We start from the raw sequence: 25339 nt of genomic DNA, 5'->3' as shown, positions 1-25339 counted from the left end.
ACTTTTTTTGTTGTTGTCAATTATGGCAACTTTTTCTAAAAGATTTAATTTCATATATTTTTTAAAATGGCTTAATTGAATACAATTAATCTTTTTAAAAATATTAATTAACTCCTCCTATCTTCACCCAATGTTATACAATTCATTTTTAAATCTAATAGGTATAACTTTTCTGATAATACCTTAGTTATAAGGCATGGATCTTACGGGATAATACAAAATACGATAAATTGCTGCACATCTCCGATTTTTACAAACAAAAATACCCTTTCTATGGGGAACATTAAAAAATTTTAACACTGTAAGTTTGTTTAACCCAATAAAAATCTAATTAAAATTTCCAAAGTCTTTAGTCAAGAAATGAAAGAATATCTATATAAAAAATAGAGGACTTGTACAATTTACCAAGGTTTGAAAGGATAAGACAATGGCCGTTAAATTGATTTACATCTTCAATTCTAATACACAAAATTACCCCTTTTGTGGATGAAACGTTTGAACATCCAACATAATGAACCAATCACTCAAAAACAAGTCCACAAGGTTGTTAAGACAAAAAATAAAAAAAGTTATTTTAAAACATTGGGGACTTGTATTTACCCTCCCCTCCCTCCATGGAAAAATGGCTAGGCTTAATTACCCGAGAGGGAGGGGACAATGGGCAGTTTATTACACTAGTCCCTAAAGTCTTTTAATAACGTTTTCTTATTCGTTGGCCAAACAACTTTGAGGACTTTAGTGAATTTTGATTGGTTGGATCATTAAGTTGAGTGTTCAAACGTGTTAACCAATATCTTTAATCTATTGAAGGGATAATTTTGTGTATCATCATTGGGTATGTACATCAATTTATCGTCCATTGTCTTATCCCTTTAGATTCATGCTCACTTACCTTAAGCCAGCCCATGTAGAAGAAAAACTGTAAGAATGTGAAAACTGGTATGTACATATCTGGTTCATTCCTGGAACAAAAAAATCCATATTCAACCATTCGGTGCTTTCATGCAAAGTGCCGGTGGAGCACTAAACACCAACCCCCCTTCCCCCCCCCCACTTCTTAATTTTTTAAATAAAAGAAAATAAGGTTAGTTTTTTTCCCTGTGGGGCCTATACCTGCTATGCACTAACCCTATGGGGCTAATTAGTACTAAATATAATATATTCTAACTTTACCAAAACAATAAACTAACAAACAAAAACCTACCCACCCCCCTTGTTGTTACTTTATTTGAAAACTAGCGGCTGCGCCCCTCTACATTCGAAGGCACATGGAAAGTCAGAAAAATATACTAAAACCATACAGAGACTTATCTATAAAATAAAACCAGCTCAGGGCCCGTAGAAGCTTCGCTGTAACGGAAAACCATATTGGTTGAGCAGTTAGCGAGATCACTCGCAACATACAAAAAAGCTCACTAATAGGAAAGTGGGAGGGGAGGCTAGTGCTCACCCTTTATGTAAAAGCGCCAATCATTGTCAAAAGACACATATTTATATTCAATAGAAAATAAATCTATATTCTTTTATTTTAGAAAAAACTTCAAGGATCGAGGACAATGCATCTGAAAGAAAAAAAAATAATTTTACACCAGTAACAAACTTTATTTTCAAATTACAATTATTTTCTTCATTGCTAATTTATTACCAATAATTTTTTACAAAAAATGTATTTAACTGCTGAAAAATATTTCTCAATGCACTATCCCCGAAAATCAGAAACTAAATATGTAGAAGTCTTTTGTTATTTTTTTTAGAAGTGGGTCGATGAAAGATTCTATTTAAGACTGACGCCTTTTTCAACATAAATCTTGAGGAGTATAACAATGGACAATAAATTGATGTACACATCAAATGATTTAGGATAATAGTAGTGATGGATAAGTTTGGACACTTCTAGTTTGTGCAATCCAATACATCTACTGCCACAGCGATGTTTTAAGCTATTTTCAACACTCCCTATACAAAAAATCGCCATCCCCACCTTCCAACAAAAAAATATTTTGACACAACTTACCTAAGAAACTGTCTGCCTAGAAGTGATGAGATGAAGAAGGTATACACAGCTAGCGTTACAACCTTACATACAAAGATATAGATAGATAGATAGATAGATGTATAGATAGAGAGATATACATATATAGATAGATGGATATATAGATGGATAGATAGATAGTTGAGAGACGAAAAAGGTATACACAAAAAGCATAACAACCTTACAACAAAGATATAGATAGGTAGATAGATGGATGTATGTTTAGAGATATATACAGTATTTATAGATAGATAGATGGATAAAAAAGTTAGGAGATGAATAAGGTATACACAGCTAGCGTAACAACCTTACAACAGAGATATCTATAGGTAGATGAATAGATGGATGTATAGATAGAGAGATATACATATATACATATGGATATATAGATAGTTGAGAGATGAAAAATGTATACACAGCTAGCGTAACAACCTTACAAACAAAGATATAGATAGATAGATAGATGGATGTATAGATAGAGAGATATACATATATACATATGGATATATAGATAGTTTAGAGATTAAAAAGGTATACACATGGAGATGCGAGATCTATGTTTCAAAATACTTTGAACGTACAGACCAATACTTTTAAAGAAAAGCTTCGCTTCTACATTAATCTTATTTTACTATAAGTTTCATCATAAATTTATACCAAAGAGATATTACTTCAATTTTGATTGACAGTTTAGTGTAATTATTGCTCGCGCTTCAGGGCATAAGACACAGCTAAAATGGTCATCCCTTAGGCAATTTTAATGCACTTTTAGGCCTATTATTATCAATATATTTCCATATATGAGTAATACTGGCCTATCTATGGTAATCTATATGTGATTAACTAATGTTATATGTTTATATTGAACTTTGTATCTATTGGTAAAATAACCATGTAACAATTATGTAAACTAAGTATACCTAAAGCCACTGCTACATTTACGTCATAAGCTTAACATACAGACAGTTAATTTAGCATGCATTGTAGTTTAAATTTAGGTTTCTTAGTACTTGGCATGAATTGTGCATAGGTCTTATGTTAGAGGCCTAACACTATGCACAATTAGATGCTTTGGACTTAAGGCAATCTCCTGTCCTACACTACTTATGTTTATTATCTCCTATCCTGTATTCTTTCATACTTAATTGATTCACTTGTAATGTAAATACACTTAATTTATATTTGATATACTTATATTATATAGATCGAACATCATAACCAGCCATTTATTCTTAGTTTAAAGCAATATAATACCGTGCGTGGGTATTTGTTGGACTGCCACGGGTTCAACCAAATTCGTATTATACTTGTGGGAATAAAAGGAAAAGCATTCTTCACTGACAAACCGACTTTGAGAATGTCTATGTGTATTGCAGTAAAAGTAGGATTTAAGTAGTACTCATAGAATAACTATCTCCATATCCCAGATTTTGGACAAGCGCCCCATTCGCACTACCACACAGCAAGTGTAACAACCCAGGAATAAGGTATAACCAACAAGCGAAATTAATATAAAAGGATATTTGGGGGCAAATGGAGAGGATGTCAATTATATAAGCTGGAAACAAACTTACAACAATAAATAGACAGTTGAATAAATGTATGTCAGTAACATTTAGCTCCTATAGTAATTTAGGTATGTTAAAATTGTCCTATAGATTTTTATGGCAGCTGCGCTTTAGCCGTCTGTATGACTAAGGGAAATCAACCTTTTGAAATTTAAAAAAAACCTGACCCAAATATGGCAATCTTTTTTTTCTAAAGCATTCAAACGGGTTTTAATTTGAGGCTTTGTCGCGGCTTACTCGCATTTACCGAGCCATGTTCGATTCGCATTATGATTTCCTGTAACAGTTAGATATTAAATTTATATTTTGCCAATTAATGTATAATGTTGATGTTCGTTTGTTGTATCGTTATAGAGCTTTACTTTTATGGATGCTATCATCCTTGATAAATCTGGGTTTAATAAAAAATCGTAGGTGGACAAAGTGTCTCAAAAATCAGCCATGTGACGTCATAAAAATGAGGGAGATGATAGGAGAATTGGGAAAGAAAATCCTAATTTTTATGACATCACAAAATTCTGATTTTTTAGATGAAAAATCTTACCTGAGTATAGACTAAAGGTACGGAAACCCAGTCGTAGTTTAAAAGATCTAGAATAAAAAGTACATTAAGTCAAATCAAAAACCTTTTTTTATCATGTTACTTTTCTATAAGGTCTAGCGGCTACGCCAGTAGAGGCCTCTAGAGGAACGTAACATATTTTTTTTTTAATTTATGTTAAAATCAGCTTTTAACCAAAAACATTTTTTCGTCAGTAGATGGGGTTAGATATGTTTTTTTTTGTTTTTTGGGGGTTAATTTATCTTGGGTACCCTCCCCAAAAATAACTATAAACCTTCCCAGGATCTATGCAAAGCGTCACAGTAAAGGAGAACCATATCGGTATAGGGGTTAGCAAGATCCTTCGAAACACTCAGACAGATAAACAGATAGAGATCCTGTTGCTTTATTATATTCAAAGAATATCTAATTTTCACCATATTTTGCCAAATATTACTTTCATTTTACATTTAAACTTAGTTCATACTTACTTGAACACTTAGTGCTGTACTTATTAATTTCATCAATAATCATCTTAGCCGTGATCTCATCTGTGATCCTCCCCTCCTTCTTGGCCTTGGTGATGATGGCCCCGGCCCACACCAGGCTAATCCAAAATTTACATTGCTGAAAGTATAGCAAAGTTTTAGGTGTGTTTATTATATTGTCGATTTCGCTCTAAGTGCACAGTTATAGAATCTCGACCACAAAGATTTTTTTATCCAATCTTGACAAGTAAGGTATTTTTGGAAAGAGGAATATACATAGAAAACGCCTATGTAAATTAGAAAATCCGCAGAAATCATATTTGCAAGAAAAATACCTCACTTGTCAAGATTGGATAAAAAAGTCTTTGTGGTCAAGATTCCATAACTGTGAGTGCCTAGTCGTTCAGAGTACCAAACTCAAAATTTTGAAATAGATTGATAAAAAAAGAGGGGAGGATTAGTTTTTGTTTGTTTTTTGTTTGTTAAGTTAGGTTATATTAGTTACTCCGATCTCCGCCCACTTGTGTTAGGTAAAGGAAAAACTACCTCTTTCTAATATAAACAAGGATGACAACATCCATAAAAATAAAGCACTGAAACGGTAGGACAAATGGACATTAACTTTTGTATAGTGTCAGAACTGAATAATCCGAATGTTAATGTGTAAGAGTCGAGGCAAAATTGTAAGTAAATTTGTTGAAAAACTGCTTGATACAGGATAATGTCTATGGACATACTTACATTTCTAGGACTTGATTTTAAAGTTGCTTCGCTTATAACACTATAGTTTGTTGTCCCAGGAATCAATATACCAAAAATCAGATCAATTGGATAATTAGATCACATAAAAATTTGTTGTTAAAAAAGTAAAAAAATCAACATGTTTAAAATGGACGTACGGACATTCTGGTAATAAATATAGAGTTGCTACGCTTTCTAAATCGTACCTAACTACTAAAGGAATCACCATTAAATTAACGTAAAACGCTATCCGTTACAGACGTACGGACGGACCGATCCTAATTATAGAAAAGCTTCGCTTTTAAAAAGAGGGAAGGATTATTTTTTCGTTTTTTTGTTTGTTAAGTTAGGTTCTATTAGTTACTGCGTGCTCCGCCCACTTGTGTTCGGTAAAGGGAAAAAAACTACTCCTTTCTAATTAAAAAAATAATAGAGAGGGGGTTTCAGGGCTTAAGAGACACTTTTAGGCAAAGCTCCAATTAATCTACACATTCTCTTACGAAATTCCTACCAAATTAAGAATTTAATAAATCAAAATTTAAGAAAAATAAATTTATCTTTCAATGTCATGTCACTGCATTCCTGATTAATGGATGTGTTGCACATCTGTCCTGAAGTTTAAATGGTAAACAAAAAATGTCTGCCCTATAATAAGAAAATAAAAGTTTTAGACATTTATATCATGATTAAATCCTGAAATTTTCAAAATTTTCTAACGAGGGTTTTTGGAGAAAATTAGATTTGAAAATTTCAAGTTCAATATTCAACCCCTATGAGTTACCGCATAATCATGACAAGAAAAGCTAAGATTATTTATTTAAAATATTGAACAAGTTTGATTTTATAAAGTTCTTCATAAAACCACTCCTGAAGGGAGTTAATTAATGGCCATTTTTTCAGTTGCTTTGCTAAGGTCACGGAAATTCAGCCTTACATAAATCATATATAGAGAGATTTTTTTGAAAGACTTCATAAAAGCAAAGTTGTTCAAAATTTTAAATAGATAATCTTTGCTTTTCTTGTCATGATTATGCTGTAAACCCTAGGGGATGAAATTTGAACTTGAAATTTTTAAATCTAATTTTCTCAAAAACCCTCCTTAGAATATTTTGAAAATTTCAGGATTAAATCTTGATATAAATGTCTAAAACTTTTGTTTTCCATTTACACTTCAAGACAGATGTGGTTGGTATAATACATATGATTATTAGGCATCCAAAATACCTAAAAATCTCTCTTTTACCACACTTTACAGGGGAAGGTTGCGTGAATTTATAGGAGAATATGAGACAACATGTTGTGATATAAGAACATGATTGGGTTTGAACTCAAAATCTCACCACCGTAACTAAGTGCGTTAAAAACAGATCTATGGTGCCCCCTGTATTATCGTTTTTTTTGTGATGTGGTAATGTACTTATGCCTGTAAGTATTTAGATACCTGGCGTTTATGGATGTTATTATTCTTGTTATGATATGGTATTGTACTACTACCTGGAGGTATCTGGCGTCAATCTTCTCAATAATTTCCATTTCATTATCAATGAGAAGCCCGGCATCGACCATGTGCTGCATTGTCGGAAATCTTTTCTTCACGGGTATGCTTATCATCCTGCGGAATACAAATAATAATAAATAAGAGTACTAAATACTAAATACTATATACTAAACTAGCGGCTACGCCCCTAGAGGCCTCTAGGGGGCACTTGAGGAGAAGAGAGTCAAACTTAATAACCCAATTTCTTATTTTAAATTTTAAAAGAAAAATTTTGGGGGGGGGGGCGAAATTTTTTTTTTTTGGGGGGGGGGGATGCCTCCCCTTTTATTTTTAATTTTAGTTAAAAAAAAAATTTTTTTGAGGGGGGGGATTTTTCATTTTTTGGGGGGGTTGGGGATGCCCAACCCCCCAAAAAAATAGTTGTAAACCTTCCCGGGACCTATGAGAAGCTACCCTGTTAAGGAGAACCCGGTCGGTTCAGCGGTTAGCGAGATCCTTCGGTACAGACACACAGATACACGACACACAGACATCCTGTTACTTTAGTATAAGGATACTAAAATATTTATTACATGAGATCAAATTGACAATATGTTTACAAATAAAATATTTTTATTAATTATTACTATTGTTGTATTTTGTAAATCATGATGACATGATTATTGTCGGGCCTAAAAGTGATCCAGATTCCAAGAAGGCATGTAAGCTATCAACTGTTACAAGGAAAGCTTGCCTGTAAAGCTGGTTCCGGAAAAGAGTATTTTATAAGTAAAACACTAGAGGGGGAAAGGGAAAAAAAACTGTATCTCCCCATCGCATCAACCTTGTGCAACCTTTCTATTGGGTCATTGAAAATCAACCTGCAATGGTGTGGTGTTTATATATTAACACAACCAAGTAGCAGGAAATAATTTAGAAGTAGACAAAAAGGGTCCTTGAAATAGGAAGGGAGATAGTTGTCTGTATATACATCTATACTATAGATCTGTTGAAATATCAATAGATTTATTATCACTTGGATCTTACACCAGATTATCATGTACTCTAATAAAATGTAATTTGTGGCTTGCTAAAATAACGATATCCCACATCCACTCCATTTACCCCCATCTCCTCCTCTCCTACAAGTTGAATAAACTGACCAATAAATTATGTCCATGTTAGCAACTTAAATTGACGACAATTTTTCCTCTGACATAAAATCGACGTATATTCTATATCTATTGAAATAGCATTGAAAAATAGTTTTATAGTGAGTTTTTTTAGTAGCTGTGTACCTTCATCTAAAACTTTGTAATTTAAGATGCAAAAAAAAATACAAACAATGTATAAAAAACATCCCCAAACCATTCCAGGACTATGTGAAGCTCTTCCGAATTGACAACCCAATAGATTCAATAGATCTTAACGCCAAAAGACATAAATAAAACTTCGTAAATATTATATACATACATATGTATATGAATTATATTGCATGGTCAACGGAACAAGTAAGTTGTAGACTGGATGGTAATAGGTATTAGCAATCTAACTTAAATATTAGCCAAGAAAATTTTATATACTTCTCCCTGAAGCCCTACAGATTGATAGACTAACAAACAAAGTTGATCATAGAGTAGCTTCGCTAATGATTACTGAAGCAGGTACATTATGAACGCTTTGTAGCACTACACTGTGTATTAAAAAGTTCACTATATTGTTCTACTTGAAGTTCTAATATCAGAATTTTTTCATGACGATTCCTATGACGATGACAATTTGCTACTAGAAATGAACAATACTGACCTCAAAGTTTGTACGAATGCAATATTGAGGTATCTAGCAATGGTTCTCCTCATTAACCTGCCTCTAAAAAAATTTTAGATTTTTAACTGCAACACAAAATGATAATAAAAACATCTATAGAAATGAAATCAAATTAAAACAATAGAGGGGGAAGGGGTTGATTAACTTTATGTCCCCACCCGGCCCCGTGGACCCTGTGCCAAATTTAAATTGGCTCTTGGAATATCAGCCAATAGAGTCAAAAATATTTAACACAGCCAAGTCGATACAAAAAAAAGCAGAAAGCAATATGCTAGCAGACCAAAAAAGTCCGCAATACTTTCAGAAAATTAGTTGGATTATATATCTATACTTATACATTTATTGGAGTGAAGCTCTATAAATCAGAGAGACTAACGAACGTTAATAGAATAACTCATGTAATATCTAATAATATCTAACAAGGATGACAACATCCATAAAAGCAAACCACTGAAACGGTAGGACAAACGGACATTAACACTTGTATAGTGTCTAAACTGAATAATTAGAATATAAAAGTATAAGAGTTGAAGCAAAATTGTAAGTAAATTTGTTGAAAAACTGCTTGATACAGGATAATGTTTATGGACATACTTACATTTTTGGACTTGATTACAGAGTTGCTTCGCTTATAATATTGTTCTTTGTTGTCCCAGGAATCAATATACCAAAAATCAGATCAATCGGATAATTAGATCTCATAAAAATTTGTTGCTAAAAAAGTAGAAAAATCAACATGTTTAAAATGGACATGCGGACATTATGGTAATGATTATAGAGTTGCTACGCTTTCTAAATCGTACCTAACTACTACAGAAATCATCATGCAAAGTTTGAAATCGATAGGACTATTCTAACATGCCTAAATTAACGAATAAAAGCTATCTATCTCGGACGGACGGACGTACGGACGGACGTACGGACCTACCCTAATTATAGAAAAGCTTAGCTTTTAAAAAGTCTTTTGAAACACACTTAAATACTATTTAGACACCTTAGAAACCTTACTCACCCCTATAACTTTTCATAAAAATTGACATAAGTTTGTTTCTTTAACATGACCCACATTACATTTATATAATATTAATAAATAAAACATAATAAAGTAGAAATAAAATGTACATGTCATTATTCAATTATCTGAAAATTACGATTATATAATGAAAAAAAACATCACATCTCTCTTGAATTAATTAAAGACCAAGGGATCTTAAGGGATTAGACAATGGCCGACAATTTAAGGGATAAGACAATGGCAAATAACCCCAATGATGATACACAATATAATTCCTTCTGTAGATTATAATTAGTGGTTAGTACGTTTGGATACTCAACTTAATGAACAAGCCAATCAAAGTGCAATGAAAGTCCCCAAAGTTGCTAAGCCTAATAAACAGCCAAATGTCCCCTCCCTCCCTGTTTAACCTTTAACACTTGGGCTATCTACCAATATCTTTTAAAACTTTTTAAAATTTCCCAATATAAAATAATTTTGTGGTTCTCTTTTATTTTGTGTTGGTCAAAATTACTGCGAAACTGCTTGTAAATGAATGGATCCAATTATGATCCAGTACATTGCAATTGACTAATTGTAAAATATATACTGGCCTATCATTGGTTATTTGTACTGTTTGACGTCATTTTCTATAAACACTAATAGCAGCTACGATTACTGCCATTTAACTTCAAAATGTCTTGAATTATTCAAAGATAGTAGTTACATATTTGTATGAAAGAAGTATAACAGCAAGCCAGGAAGGCAGTGGACGATGGGCTGTAAATTAAACTGATACCCAAAGTTTTAGATCCACATTCTCTCATTTGCTCACTTGAAAAATTTTGAATCCTGATGGTTGTTACAAGCTAAAAGCGTCAAACCTTTGCAACTAATAATTGTAATCTACACAAGGAGTTGAATCTATATCAAGTAATCGTCCATAGTCTTATCCCTAAAGATCCCTGATAGCGAGCATAATTACATTTACTCCCTGTGTAGCAACTTAACAAGATAAAAATTTATATACATCTTTACTTATGTATTTATGTATGTATGTATGTATGTATAGATAGATAGATAGATAGATAGATAGATAGATAGATAGATAGATAGATAGATAGATAGATAGATAGATAGATAGATAGATAGATAGATAGATAGATAGATAGATAGATAGATAGATAGATAGATAGATAGATAGATAGATAGATAGATAGATAGATAGATAGATAGATAGATAGATAGATAGATAGATAGATAGATAGATAGATAGATAGATAGATAGATAGATAGATAGATAGATAGATAGATAGATAGATAGATAGATAGATAGATAGATAGATAGATAGATAGATAGATAGATAGATAGATAGATAGATAGATAGATAGATAGATAGATAGATAGATAGATAGATAGATAGATAGATAGATAGATAGATAGATAGATAGATAGATAGATAGATAGATAGATAGATAGATAGATAGATAGATAGATAGATAGATAGATAGATAGATAGATAGATAGATAGATAGATAGATAGATAGATAGATAGATAGATAGATAGATAGATAGATAGATAGATAGATAGATAGATAGATAGATAGATAGATAGATAGATAGATAGATAGATAGATAGATAGATAGATAGATAGATAGATAGATAGATAGATAGATAGATAGATAGATAGATAGATAGATAGATAGATAGATAGATAGATAGATAGATAGATAGATAGATAGATAGATAGATAGATAGATAGATAGATAGATAGATAGATAGATAGATAGATAGATAGATAGATAGATAGATAGATAGATAGATAGATAGATAGATAGATAGATAGATAGATAGATAGATAGATAGATAGATAGATAGATAGATAGATAGATAGATAGATAGATAGATAGATAGATAGATAGATAGATAGATAGATAGATAGATAGATAGATAGATAGATAGATAGATAGATAGATAGATAGATAGATAGATAGATAGATAGATAGATAGATAGATAGATAGATAGATAGATAGATAGATAGATAGATAGATAGATAGATAGATAGATAGATAGATAGATAGATAGATAGATAGATAGATAGATAGATAGATAGATAGATAGATAGATAGATAGATAGATAGATAGATAGATAGATAGATAGATAGATAGATAGATAGATAGATAGATAGATAGATAGATAGATAGATAGATAGATAGATAGATAGATAGATAGATAGATAGATAGATAGATAGATAGATAGATAGATAGATAGATAGATAGATAGATAGATATATAGATAGATATATATATAGATAGATAGTCCTACCTCTCATCATCTCCAGTGATAGAAGTGGATACAAACATACAGATTGGATCTGGCCACGGGATATTCTCAAACTGAGACCACCACCTAAAATTTTCTACATACATATGGTTAATTCAGAGTTATAAGTCATGGAGGGAAGGGGAAATGGGTTGTTAATTAAACTAGTCCCCAAAGTTTTATAATAACATCGTTTTTTTATTCGTTGGCGTTGGTGCATTTAGTTGAGTGCCCAAACGTTTCAACCACTAAACTTAATCTACAGATATAAAGCTATTTTGTGAAGATTACCTATACCAAGAAGCAGCCAGTATTTAATTTACATGATCTGTTAGTCATTAAAGCTATTAAAAGAATTCCAAAAAATAATAAAATTAAAAACAAAAAGATAAATATTTGCATTTTCCTTACATATTGCAAATAAATTGTTTTTATCCTGTGTTATTTTTTTTCTGTGTATTGATATAAATATAAAACCTAGCAAGGGTAAATATATACAATAGCAAGCTAACAAAAAAATAAAAGTAATCTTTAGTAGATGGGCCTCAATTAATCAGAGAAAATGTTAATTTAGTGGTTTAACTCATTTCCATTCATTGCGGGGGCCCTAACTTTAAGAAGTCCTATTCGTAGGGGTTTTATCCATGCAGGGCAACCTTAAATAAGCATAAAAATTTTGTTATGGTTCAAATGAGATATGTTAAAAAAACTAATAAAAAGTATCTTGCCTCGCAACAGCGGGCATCTCTTTTGATTTTCAAGTGATCATCTAGAGAATCCTGAGCATCATCCGCTTGAAATGGGATGCGATCCTCTATCAACCAAGTATATTAGGTTAAGTAGCAACTAACAGACAACCAACCCTTTGAATGCATGACCTTTGGTTGAGAACTCCTAACTGTGCATGGTGATGAGTTGCGCCTTTTTTTAGGATATGGCATTCCCCCTACTATAACTATATAGCAGCAGTAAAGCCTATTTTTACCCTCTTTTGTTATGACGCTGTGCCGGAAATATAATCGAACCTATCAACTCACCGACGACGAGCGGATGCACTTCGTGTTGAGCCAAGGTTCCGGGGACCTTAATTATAAAGTAGCTATGCTAGCTACAGAAAAGTATTATTATTACCAGGGCTCTGCAGCCACGCATAATTTGCGCATAAACCTCAAGTTTGAATCCGCTTCTATGCAAAAAAAAGACACTCTGAAAATATGAATTGTCTGTTTAGGAACAGGTTTGGAAATACAGCTGAATGACGATTTTATTGAGGCTTACACGCGGCTTATGCGCGGCTGCCGAGCCCTGCAATGTTGTTACCTGGAGACGACAATAGAAACATAGAACCCGAGCACAAAAGAAACCGGAATCAAATTAGAAAATGTTCTGCAGTGAATTATCAGGTTCTCAAAGTTTTCCTAAAAATTAGATAATAATTTTTCTCGTATTCATTCGAATCCGGTGGATAGGAACCGGTTCTCATCCATACGAAAAAACTATGTCTAGCATCGTATTATATCCAGCTTTTTGCGGATATAGAATGTACAATCATAAGATTAAAAACAGATTTTTAAAAAAAGGGACTAAAAAACTAGTTTTAATCTTATAATTGTACATTCTATATCCGCGGAAAGACGTTTATAATACGATGCGAGAAATAACTATTATACAATTAAATGAGGTACTCAAAGTACTTAGCGAGCACAGATCCCCTTGTTATAAAAAAATCTAAATGGTAGTTTTTATGCCTTACCCTGGGCTTATTTATGCGGTGTCCTAATAAGAAAAAACAAGTTACGGATGGGGGTTCTCGCTAGGCACTATGAGAGAAATCGTGAAATACCAAAAAATATTTTTTTTTAATAAGAATTTCCCATTTCTATAACCCAAAATCAGCGTCCAATTGGAATTCATCTGGACAATAACCGGTTGGATGTACAAAAAAATGTACTTCACATGGTGTTTAGTAAATTTAATTTCTATGGGGAAAATTTGTCGTCAATTTAGAGGCTATACTCAAAAAACGCCTATCTCAAAAAACGCCCATCTCAGAAAACGCCTATCTCAAAAAACGCCCATCTCAGAATTCGCCTATCTCAAAAAACGCCTTTTTCATAAAATGCCTACTAAATTTTTAAAAATTATCTTGTAGTGAAACATGTAAGTCTAAGAAGGTATTGTGAATATTATACAATGTGTACATTATAAATCTTCTTATTGAAATATCTATCACTGAAGTAAAATGTCACTCTTGTACATTCCTTAGGCGCTTTTTATTTTACCTAATTATTATAAATTAAAAAGCAACTTAACATTTTTTTTAGATTCTACTTTCCATAGTTGATGAATTTTGGGGGAAAAATAGGGTGAGGTTATTTTAATGTCTTATCCCTATTTTCCTTCTTATTCTTACCAGATTAAAAAATGATGTACTTTTAAATGAGCTTCAATAATTAAACTCTTTCCTTCAATGAGTTCTCCCTCCAATAATTTTCTCCCATTTATTAAAACTACTGCTTTTCTCTAAATATAGCAGCTACTCTTTAGTTTACCATTTTATCCATCTTTGTACATAGTTTATAAAATGGTTGATTTGGTAACTATTTATTTGTGTTTTAAATAAGAGATCATGAATGACAAGTATTGTATTATTCTTTTGAATACTATTAATAAAGGGGGGGGGGGGGGTTTTAATGCAACCATTTCGTAATCAGTGAGCAAATGGCACTTAGAATTCGAATTTCGATCTGAAATTTTGCATGAGTAATCCTTGATAGGTCTATTTTCCCTAAATCGAACAAAAAGTTGGAAAAGTTACGGCTGGCGGCTGGCAGCTCAGCCGTTTAGCCGTTTTTTGCCTATTTTTAGGGCAAATTCATCATTAATTACGTAGGAATCAACTTTTTAAAACATATTTCTGGTTTAATTCATGTTAAATGATAGCAATAACCATTTTTAAAAATTTTTAGTACCAGCTGCTAGAACCGGCTGAAAACGGCTGGGAGCCGCCAAGAGTATAAAGGGTAGATAGGGCTTGTGACATGTCTAGGGGTAGGTTTCTATGGGTGCTGAGCTCAAAAATGCTACTAAAAATAGTGACGGCCAATCCATATGGCAGCTGGGTAACAGCTGCAGCTCAGCTGCGAGCGGCCAAGAGTAGAATGAGTAGATAATTACGTAGGAATCAACTTTTTAAAACATATTTCTGGTTTAATTCATGTTAAATGATAACAATAACCATTTTTAAAAATTTTTAGTACCAGCTGCTAAACGGCTAGAACCGGCTGAAAACGGCTGGGAGCCGCCAAGAGTATAAAGGGTAGATAGAGCTTGTGACGTGTCTAGGGGTAGGTTTTTATAGGTGCTGAGCTCAAAAATGCTAACAAAAACAGTGGAGGCCCATCCACATGGCAGCTGGGTAATGGACGCAGCTCAGCTGGGTAACGGCCGTAGCTCAGACGAGATAGGCCAAGAGTAGAATGAGTACATGAGGCATGTGACGTGTCCAGGATTAGGTTTTTATGGGTGCTGAACTCAAAAATGCTTCCAAAAATAGTTTCGGCCAATCCCTATGGCAGTTAAGTAATAACTGCTGCTCAGCTGCAAGCAGCTAAGAGTAGAATGATTAGATAGGGCTTGTGACGTGTCTAGAGGTAGGTTTTTATGGGTGCTGAGCTCAAAAATGGTACCAAAAATAGTGGCAGCCCATCCATATGGCAGCTGGGTAACGGCCGGAGCTCAGCTGCGAGTGGCCAAGAGTAGAATGAGTAGATAAGGCTTGTGATGTGTCTAGGGGTAGGTTTTCATGGGTACTGAGCTCAAAAATGGTACCAAAAATAGTGGCGACCCATCCACATTGCAGTTGGGTAACAGCTGCAGCTCAGCTGCGCGCCACCAAGAGTATAATAAGTAGATAGAGCTTGTGACGTGTCTCGGGGGTAGGTTTTTATGGGTGTTGAGCTCAAATATGCTACTAAAAATAGTGGCGACCAATCCATATATGGCAGCTGAGTAACAGCTACAGCTACAGCTGGCTAGAACCGGCTAAAAACGGCTGGTAGAGGCCAAGAGTAGAATGAGTACATAGGGCATGTGATATGTCTAGGGGTAGGTTTTCATGGGTGCTGAGCTCAAAAATGCTACCAAAAATAGTGGCGACTCATCCATATGGCAGCTGAGTAACAGCTGCAGCTCAGCTGCGAGTGGCCAAGAGTAGAATGAGTAGATAAGGCTTGTGATGTGTCTAGGGGTAGGTTTTCATGGGTACTGAGCTCAAAAATGGTACCAAAAATAGTGGCGACCCATCCACATTGCAGCTGGGTAACAGCTGCAGCTCAGCTACGCGCCACCAAGAGTATAATGAGTACATAGAGCTTGTGACGTGTCTCGGGGGTAGGTTTTTATGGGTGTTGAGCTCAAATATGCTCTCAAATATGCTACTAAAAATAGTGGCGACCAATCCATATATGGCAGCTGAGTAACAGCTACAGCTCAGCTAGGAGCGACCAAGAGTAGATTGAGTAGATAGGGCTTGTGATGTGTCTTAGGGTAGGTTTTTATGAGTGCTGAGCTCAAAATGCTACCAAAAATAGTGGTGACCCATCCATGTGGCAGCTGGGTAATGGCGGCAGCTCAGCTGGGAGCGGCCGAAGGTAGAATGAGTACATTGCGCTTGTGACGTGTCCAGGGGTAGGTATTTATGAGTGCTGAGCTCAAAAATACTACCAATAATAGTGGCGGCTCATCCATATGGCAGCTGGGTAACAGCTACAGCCCACAAGCCCTATCTACTCATTCTACTCTTAGCCTCCCCCAGCTGAGCTGCAGCCATTACCCAGCTGCCATATGGATGGGTCGTTACTATTTTTGGGAGCATTTTTGAGCTCAGTACCTATAAAAACTTACCCCAAGACACGTCACAAGCCCTATGTACTCATTTTACTCTTGGTTGGTCCCATCTTACAGTGGTCTAAGGCCGGACATTTCGCCAAAAATCAACATTAGAATTCCTCATAATTAATAATTTATTTTGAAAATATATACCCTATCTCACATAATACTGAAGAGTTTCTGTCTTTTCAACCACTGATGAACTTTGAAACATGAAGGTTAAGGATTATTTTTACGTCATGAATTTTACCTTTTGAATTTTCACCATCTTTGGAAAAAATAATTTTTTTTTAGTGTTACATTGATACAATGAAGTTTCTTCACCTATTTATATTCATAATATTAAATGATATATTAGGAAACTGGTGTTTTAGATTTTTTTTTACTTTTTTAATCCATTTTATTGTTGTTTTTTTAATTTCCTAAATATTTTTGCAAAAAAATTTGGCAATAATTTTCAGTTTTTTAAGGTTTCACCAAAAACCGGGCCCCGTAACATACCAAACCATAAATTATTCTTAATATACAGGTATAATGCCATAGTTTGATGTTTAGTTTAGGTTGTTACGGGGCCCGGTTTATTTCAAATTTTAACTTTAACTTTAGAGGGTAAACTCTAACATTGCAATAGATGAAAGAAAAAAAATTTTAATTTTTTTTCTTTTCTCTGTTAATTTTTATTCCTAATGCAAATTTTAACTTATTTCTTATTAATAACATAATATCATTAATGTTTCAATTTGTTTGTTTGTTATGTAAGATATCTAAAACAGATTTTTTAACTATAATTTGATTTTTGTTAAACTAGTAGGTATAATATCAATAAAAAATGTCTTGTTACATTTATCATTTCAAGGGCCAATACAATGCCTATACTCTAAAAGTAACGTGCCTAACAAAGCTGCAGCCTTTTTTAACATCTCTAGATGATTACGTTTTACACAAAAAAACTATCAAATGCATTACCCTTTTTGCTATAGCCGCGGTTTCCAGCTAGACTAATAAATATAGAATACGTGGATATTATGACAGGGGAAAAATTGTCGTCAATTTAGCTTGCTAACTTGGAACTCGTTTATTGGTCAGTTCATTTATCAAGTAGGAGAGGGTATGGGCTAGAAGAAGGTGGATTTGGGGATATCGTTATTTCAGTCCACTGCAAGTTTCCTAAAACATGGCACTTGTTTATTGGTAAGTTCAGTTATCGAGTAGGAGATGGGATGGGGTAAAGGAGGGTTATGGAGGGGGGTATTTTAGTCCGCTGGGAGTTTCCCTTTATTTGACAACATAAAAATCTGGTGTAACATTCAAGTAATAATAAATCAATTGCTAGACTAAAAACCATCTGGAAATTTTATTTTCGTCAAAGACATGGCATCTAAGGAACAATGCCTCCGACTTTTCAGTCATCGAATTTAATAATTTTTCTTCCAATTAAAGTACTATTGCAAAGGAATTCAAAGGGATAAGACAATGGATGATTAATTGATAATGATATCCATCCCTAAACAAATTATCCCTTTATTATTGGTAAACCAATTTGGACACTTCTAGTTTGGAACCAACCAATCAATTTCAAAAAAGACTCAAGAGTACCCAAAGTTTTTGGGCCAACAAACAAGATAACATGTGTATAAAACTTTGGGTACCAGTGTAATTTACGGTCATATGTCCCCTTCCTCGCTGCTATTGCATGCTGAATGAAACTTTCTTTTGGAGGCCAAACAGATTGTCTTCAAGTAACATATCCCTGTGTATTTATTTCATGATTAGAAGCAACGACTTGGGTTACCAAAAAAACAACATTTTTTTGATAAATTCCTTTCTAATAAAGTAACTTTTGCCAGTAACCTATCCTTGTTTTTATTATTAGATTATATTAAGTATTATAAATAATCTAAGAGAAAATAACTTCGTAAAAAAAGGGTAAAGAAACGTCAATTAGTTGTATCAAATGTATGTTGCACAAAGATTTACCTTTATATAATCATTTCTAAAGTAATATTTATTAATGCTTTAAGGTTTTTAAATGTTTTTTTGCTTTAAAACATCGAATTTAGGCTCTCTACGACCCAAGAAAAAGAAGAAAGTTTCAAAGTATTTTCTAGACCAATTGGCTTTTGTTTTTCTTCTCTAGATGCACATACGAGTTGTATTGGGTAATAATAAGGCACATGCTTTTTATTTTGAACGATTCTATCAACTACAAGCTGAGAAAATTGGCTTTGAGTAGAGGTAGGTGAAATGTCCACCAAAAGGCCAAAATAGACCACTGTGCATCTGAGCTGCAGCTGTTGCACAGATGTCATATAGATTGGCCGCCACTATTTTTGGTACCATTTTTGAGCTCAGCACCCATTAAAACCTACCCCTAGACACATCATAAGCCCTATCTACTCATTCTACTCTTGGCCTCTCACAGCTGAGCTGCGGCCGTTACCCAGCTGCCATACGGATGGACCGCCACTATTTTTGGTAGCATTTTTGAGCTGAGCACCCATAAAAACCTACCCCTAGACACGTCATAAGCCCCATCTACTCATTCTACTCTTGACCGCTTGCATCTGAGCAGCAGCTGTTACCCAGCTGCCATATGTATTGGCCGCCACTATTTTTGGTACCATTTTTGAGCTCAGCACCCATAAAAACCTACCCCTAGACACGTCACAAGCCCTATCTACTTATTCTACTCTTGGCCGCTCGCAGCTGAGCAGCAGCTATTACTCAACTGCCACATGGATTGGCCATCACTATTTTTGGTATTATTTTTAAGCTCAGCACCCATAAAAACCTAACCCTGGACATGTCACATGACCTATGTACTCATTCTACTCTTGGCCTCTCTCAGCTGAGCTGCCGCCGTTACCCAGCTGCCACATGGATGGGCCGCCACTATTTTTGGTAGCATTTTTGAGCTCAGCACCCATAAAAACCTACCTTTAGATACCTCACAAGCCCTATCTACTCATTCTACTCTTGGCCGCTTGCAGCTGATCTGCAGCTGTTACCCAGCTGCCATATGGATTGGCCGTCACTATTTTTAGTAGTATTTTTGAGCTCAGTTCCCATAAAAACCTACCCCTAGACATGTCACAAGCCCTATCTACTTTTCATACTCTTGGCCGCTCCCAGCCGTTTTTAGCCGGTTCTAGCCGTTTAGCAGCTATTACTAGAAATTTAAAAAATGGTTATTGCTATCATTTAATATGAATTAAACCAAAACTATGTTTTAAAAAGTTAATTCCTACGTAAATAATGCTGAATTTGCCCTAAAAATAGGCCAAAAACGGCTAAACGGCTGAGCTGCAACCGCCAGCCGTTACTTTTCCAACTTTTTGTTCGATTTAGGGAAAATAGACCTACCAAGGATTACCCATGCAAAATTTCAGCTCAAAATTCGAATTCTAAGTGCCATTTGCTCACTGATTACGAGATGGTTGCATTAAACGCCCCCCCCCCCTTAGGCTTTATTTTTAAAAATGTATTGGGCATTTTATGAAAAAGGTGTTTTCTGAGATGGGCGTTTTTTGAGATAGGCGTTGAGATAGGCGTTGCTAATATGGACCTCATTTATTGGCCAGTGCATTCATCCAGTAGTGGATGGGTTAAAGGGGTTACATGGAGGGTATCGTTATTTTTGGCTAGCTTCGAGCATCACTTTATCAGAGTACGCGAAATCTGGTGCAACTTCGTATTAATTAGATATCAATTATTGCAATGAATGATGACGAATAAAGATATTATTTGAATGCAAACCAAATTAAACCTTTATTTTACCTTCTTACCTTTATTATTCTGCAATTCATTTGTCCTAATCTATTTAGTAAACAAGGATGAAATGAGAAGAGCTATAAAAGTGAAGCATACAAATTATCGATTATCGTACTATCGTACCCCTCGGGGCTAACAAAACTGATTTTAATCTTATAGTTTTTTATTTTAATATCAGCGGAAAGCTGTCTATAATACGATGCGATAAATAACTAATATCTGTCGGTCCTTCTGACTTATTAACCACTCTTTTTGCTCTTAGTAACTACAGGTCATAGGATATGATTTAAAGCTATTTTTCTTGAAGAAGGCTTTCACAAATGTTGATTTATTTTAAGTCGTTGCTTTACAAATACTGCGTGTAAAGAACCACCCTCAACATCACAAAAAATGGTTTTACATATTATGGCTCCCATGGGGCCTATACGAAATATTGAAGACCACTTTATCAAACAATTTGGGGTCGGAGATTCCGAATCTGGTGTCCATTTTGGTCTAGCTGACATCCTTCATGACGAAAAAAGGCGCCAAAGTTGACTGCCCTTTGAAAAATCCGCGAACAGCAATTTTTGCATCAAAAAAATTCATGTATATACTAGTGTAAATTTATTTACTAATATGAATTACTGCAAATAAATGCAATACCGGAAAATACGTATATAATAGAAATAATTATATAGTTATAAAAGTACACATTTATAAAAGAGTAGTAGTTTACTTCTATGCTCTTATAATAAATATTATATATGTATTCTTAACAATTTCAAACTTAACAGGGCGATTCTTATAAGGATAAGGTACAATTTAGGAAAGTAGCATCTCTATGAGGATTCTCAGAAATTCTATAGATAATTACATGACAAAGAAAAAAGTAAATACCCTAGCAGTTTGAGAGAGCACATGTCTGTAGAGAAGAGAGAGGGAGAATTACATGAAAAAGTACAAAGTACATACCTGAGCAGTTTGAGAGAGTTCATGTCTGTAGAAAAGAGAGAGGGAGAAGTACATGACAAAGTACAAAGTACATACCACAGCAGTTTGAGATAGTACATGAATGTAGAGAAGAGAGAGGGAGAAGTACATGCCAAAGTACAAAGTACATACCTTAGCAGTTTTAGAGAGTACATGTCTGTAGAGAAGAGATAGGGAGAAGTACATGATAATACAAAGTACATACCTTAGCAGTTTGAGAGGGTACATGTGACATGTCTGTAGAGAAGAGAGAGAGAGAGAGAGAGAAAAGTACATGACAAAGAACAAAGAGCCTACCTTAGCAGTTTGAGAGAGTACATGTCTGTAGAGAAGAGAGAGGGAGAAGTACATGACAAAGTACAAAATCAGGTTCGGGAACACAAGCTGAAACATAAACAAAATTAAATTTAAAGATAAGATGTAAAATAGCAGGGATCCTAGGGGATAAGATCGTGGCCGATGAATGGATACATAATGATGATAAACAAAATTACCTCTTCAGTAGATTTAAGTCATTGGTTGAGAATTTTGGCCACTTCTAGTTTGGAACAAACGAATGAAAATTATAAAAGATACAAAAAAGATACTGTGTAATAAAACTTTGGATATTAGTTTAATTTACAGTCCTATGTTCCCTGGAATTCTAAGCAGTCTTTCTTAACCCTATTCCAGGAGGGGGGTAGGGGGACGTACTTTAAATAATCTATTCCTATTAATTGTAAAAACTGGTCGGATTAATTGTTTTTTCAATTACCTTGTAAATACTTCCTTTCCATCTCATAAGAAGTTTCCAGAAAACTCCAAAGCCACCACTTGTTGCTACCTGAATTTAACAAGAAACAATTTTGACAATATCCATGAAAGCAAAGCTCTGAAGTGGTAGGTCAAACGAACATTAACACTTATAGAGTGTCAGAACTGAAAAAGAAGTATATAAGTATAAGTCTAAACAAAATTTAAAATAAAACAACTTAAATATTATTTAAGGATATGCCTAATTTTTTTGGACTTGATCATAAAGATGCTTCGCTTATAGTATTGTACAATTTTGTAATAGGATTCAGTAATCCAAAAATCAGATTTATAGGATAAAAAATTGTTGTTAAGAAGGTTTAAAAGTGACATGTTATAAATGGACCGATGGGCTTTCTGATAACGATTATAGAGTTACTATGCCGTTTAAATTGTAACTAACTGTTAAAGGAATCATCATGCCAATTTTGAAATTGATAGAACAATTTTAACATTTCTAAATTAATAAAAAACAAGGATGACAACATCCATAAGTAGCGAAGCATGAAAAGCATTGTATATGGGAATACGTACAAGTAGATTTAAAGTGTATTTATTAAAATCAAGAATATAGAAAGACAGGAAATTTAATTTTGATATCGATAACTGAAAATTTTTTGAAAATCGGACTATAAAAACTGAAGATATGGAGAAAATGTGAAAAATATAAAAATAGCCTAAAACCTGTTAAAAAGGCAGTCTGGTCTTCATGGCTGTTTTCTTTAAAAGACGGGAAATTTAATTTCGACATCTATAACTGAAAAAATTTTGAAAATCGGACCATAAACACTGAAGATATGGAGAAAAATGTGAAAAAATATAGAAATAGCCTAAAACCTGCTATAAAGGCAGTCTGGCCTTCATGGTTGTTTTCTTTAAACGACGGAAAATTTATTTCGATATCTGTAACTGAAAAAATTTTGAAAATCGGACCATAAACACTGAAGATATGGAGAAAAATGTAAAAATATAAAAATAGCCTAAAACCTGCTAAAAAGCGGTCCGACCGCCAAAGATGTGTTATGGTTAATTATGCTCCTTGATGATGGGAATGTTGTCAAAAAATTTCAGCATTCTATCTTTTATAGGAGCTGAGTAAATCCCATTTCCCATAGCGTTACGGACGGACTGACGGACGGACGGACGGACGGACAAAGTGAATTATAGAGTATCTTCGCTACTAAAAAGCTAACTGTGACAAAGATATGGAATAATTTTATATGGAATATTTTGTTACAAGAATAATTTCAATTATTTCATTTTAATTTTATTAATTTTCCAAACATAATTTTGTTTCAGGAATAATATAAATTATATTCGTTTTAATTTAAAATCTTCATTATAATTTTACAAATTTTCCTACTAAAATATATTTCAAGATAATTTGAAATGTTTATTTATTGTTAATTTGCTTATAAATGTTTTAAAAATCTCAACTAATTCAAAATCCATAGCTGCCTCCAACACAGGACAACCTCCCACCCCTTATCCCCCCCCCCTTACCTTAATTTGAAATAAATTAAGAATGAGGGAGGGTCAGTCTTTTGTTTGTTTGTTACATTAGGTTAGGTTAGGTCATATAACGGTCTACTGGGTGATGTGTAACTCCTAAGGGTTAGGTCACTGCAGGTATATGCCTCTCAGGGTCAAAGCACCTTATATGGATTAGACAAAAGGAAAAAAGTACTCGATTGGTACTTTGAGGATTAGAGTAAAACAATAGAGTGGGAAGGAGTTAAATAACTTTATGTCCCCACCCCGAATACCTGGTGTCGACTATCAATTGGGTCTTTGAAAATCAACCAATAGCGTCGAGAATATTAACACAGCCAAGCCGCTACAAAAGAGCAGAAAGTAATTTGATAGCAGACAAAAGAGGTCCCCAACAAAGGGATCTAGGTAGTTGTCTGGTTTTATATCTTTATTTATAGATTTATTGTTTGAGGGAAAGCACCACAATTTTGTTTCTTCGTTACCATGGCTTAAATTTTTTAAAAAAGAAGGATGACAACATCCATAAAAGCGAAGCACTAAAAAGGTAGGACAAACGGACACTAACACTTGTATATTGTCAGAACTGAATAATCAGAATATAAATGTATAAATGTCGAAGCAAAATTGTAAGTAAAATTGTTGAAAAACTGCTTGATACAGAATAATGTTTATGGACATACTTACATTTTTAGGACTTGATTATAGAGTTGCTTCGCTTATAATATTGTACTTTGTTGTCCCAGGAATCAGTATACCAAAAATCAGATAAATCGGATTATTAGATAACATAAAAATTTGTTGTTAAAAAAGTAAAAAAATAAACATGTTTAAAATGGACGTACGGACATTCTGGTAATGATTATAGAGTTCCTACGCTTTCTAAGTTGTACCTAACTACTACAGGAATCACCATGCAAAGTTTGAAATCAATAGGACAATTCTAACATGCCTAAATTAGCGAGAAAAAAAATATCCGTTACGGACGGACGGATGTACGGACGGACCGACCCTAATTATAGAAAAGCTTCGCTTTTAAAAATTGAATGTTACGTAAAGGTATGTTGATTCAATAAACACATGTGAGTTAAATAAACATTTGAAAAGTTGAAATAACCTAGAACTGATTTGATTTCTAGATAAAAATAATAATGGATATCAATATATATGGATAAATTGTTTTTAGAAAAAAATCATGTTTTATAATTATTTAGACTTGCAGTTATATGTTCATAAGGAAAAATGATAAAAAGATCTAAGTAATGCTAGAGTTTTGAAGAAAAAAAATAAAAATAAACAAAAAAAAAACATTTTTGACAGGGAAGAATGGGACATTGGACTGTAAATTACATTGATACCCAAGGTTTTATCATTGTGTTATCTTATTCTTTGTCCCAAAAACTTTGTAAACTTTGTGAAATGTACATA

At 33.7% G+C, this 25339-nt stretch overlaps 1 protein-coding gene across 1 annotated transcript in view; it reads right to left on the bottom strand.

The window, feature by feature from the left end:
- LOC145312191 (bestrophin-4-like) overlaps positions 1-25339 on the bottom strand; it is a 49346-nt gene that overhangs the window by 19693 nt on the left and 4314 nt on the right. Inside the window, exons 2-11 of the mRNA XM_080151387.1 lie at positions 22383-22451; positions 21926-22012; positions 13316-13413; positions 11999-12082; positions 8654-8716; positions 6862-6982; positions 4633-4768; positions 4145-4191; positions 2015-2076; positions 893-962 (exon numbers count right to left, since the gene is read on the bottom strand). Coding sequence (XP_080007513.1) covers positions 893-962; positions 2015-2076; positions 4145-4191; positions 4633-4768; positions 6862-6982; positions 8654-8716; positions 11999-12082; positions 13316-13413; positions 21926-22012; positions 22383-22451 — 837 coding nt within the window. The remainder of the gene's footprint in view (positions 1-892; positions 963-2014; positions 2077-4144; positions 4192-4632; positions 4769-6861; positions 6983-8653; positions 8717-11998; positions 12083-13315; positions 13414-21925; positions 22013-22382; positions 22452-25339) is intronic.

The sequence above is a fragment of the Acartia tonsa genome, chromosome 2 (assembly GCF_053477335.1).
Source record: "Acartia tonsa isolate MP-2025a chromosome 2, ASM5347733v1, whole genome shotgun sequence".
NCBI classification, from domain to species: Eukaryota; Metazoa; Arthropoda; class Copepoda; order Calanoida; family Acartiidae; genus Acartia; species Acartia tonsa.
The sequence above is the reverse complement of the archived record's forward strand: the minus strand, read 5'-3'. Positions and strand labels throughout refer to the sequence as shown.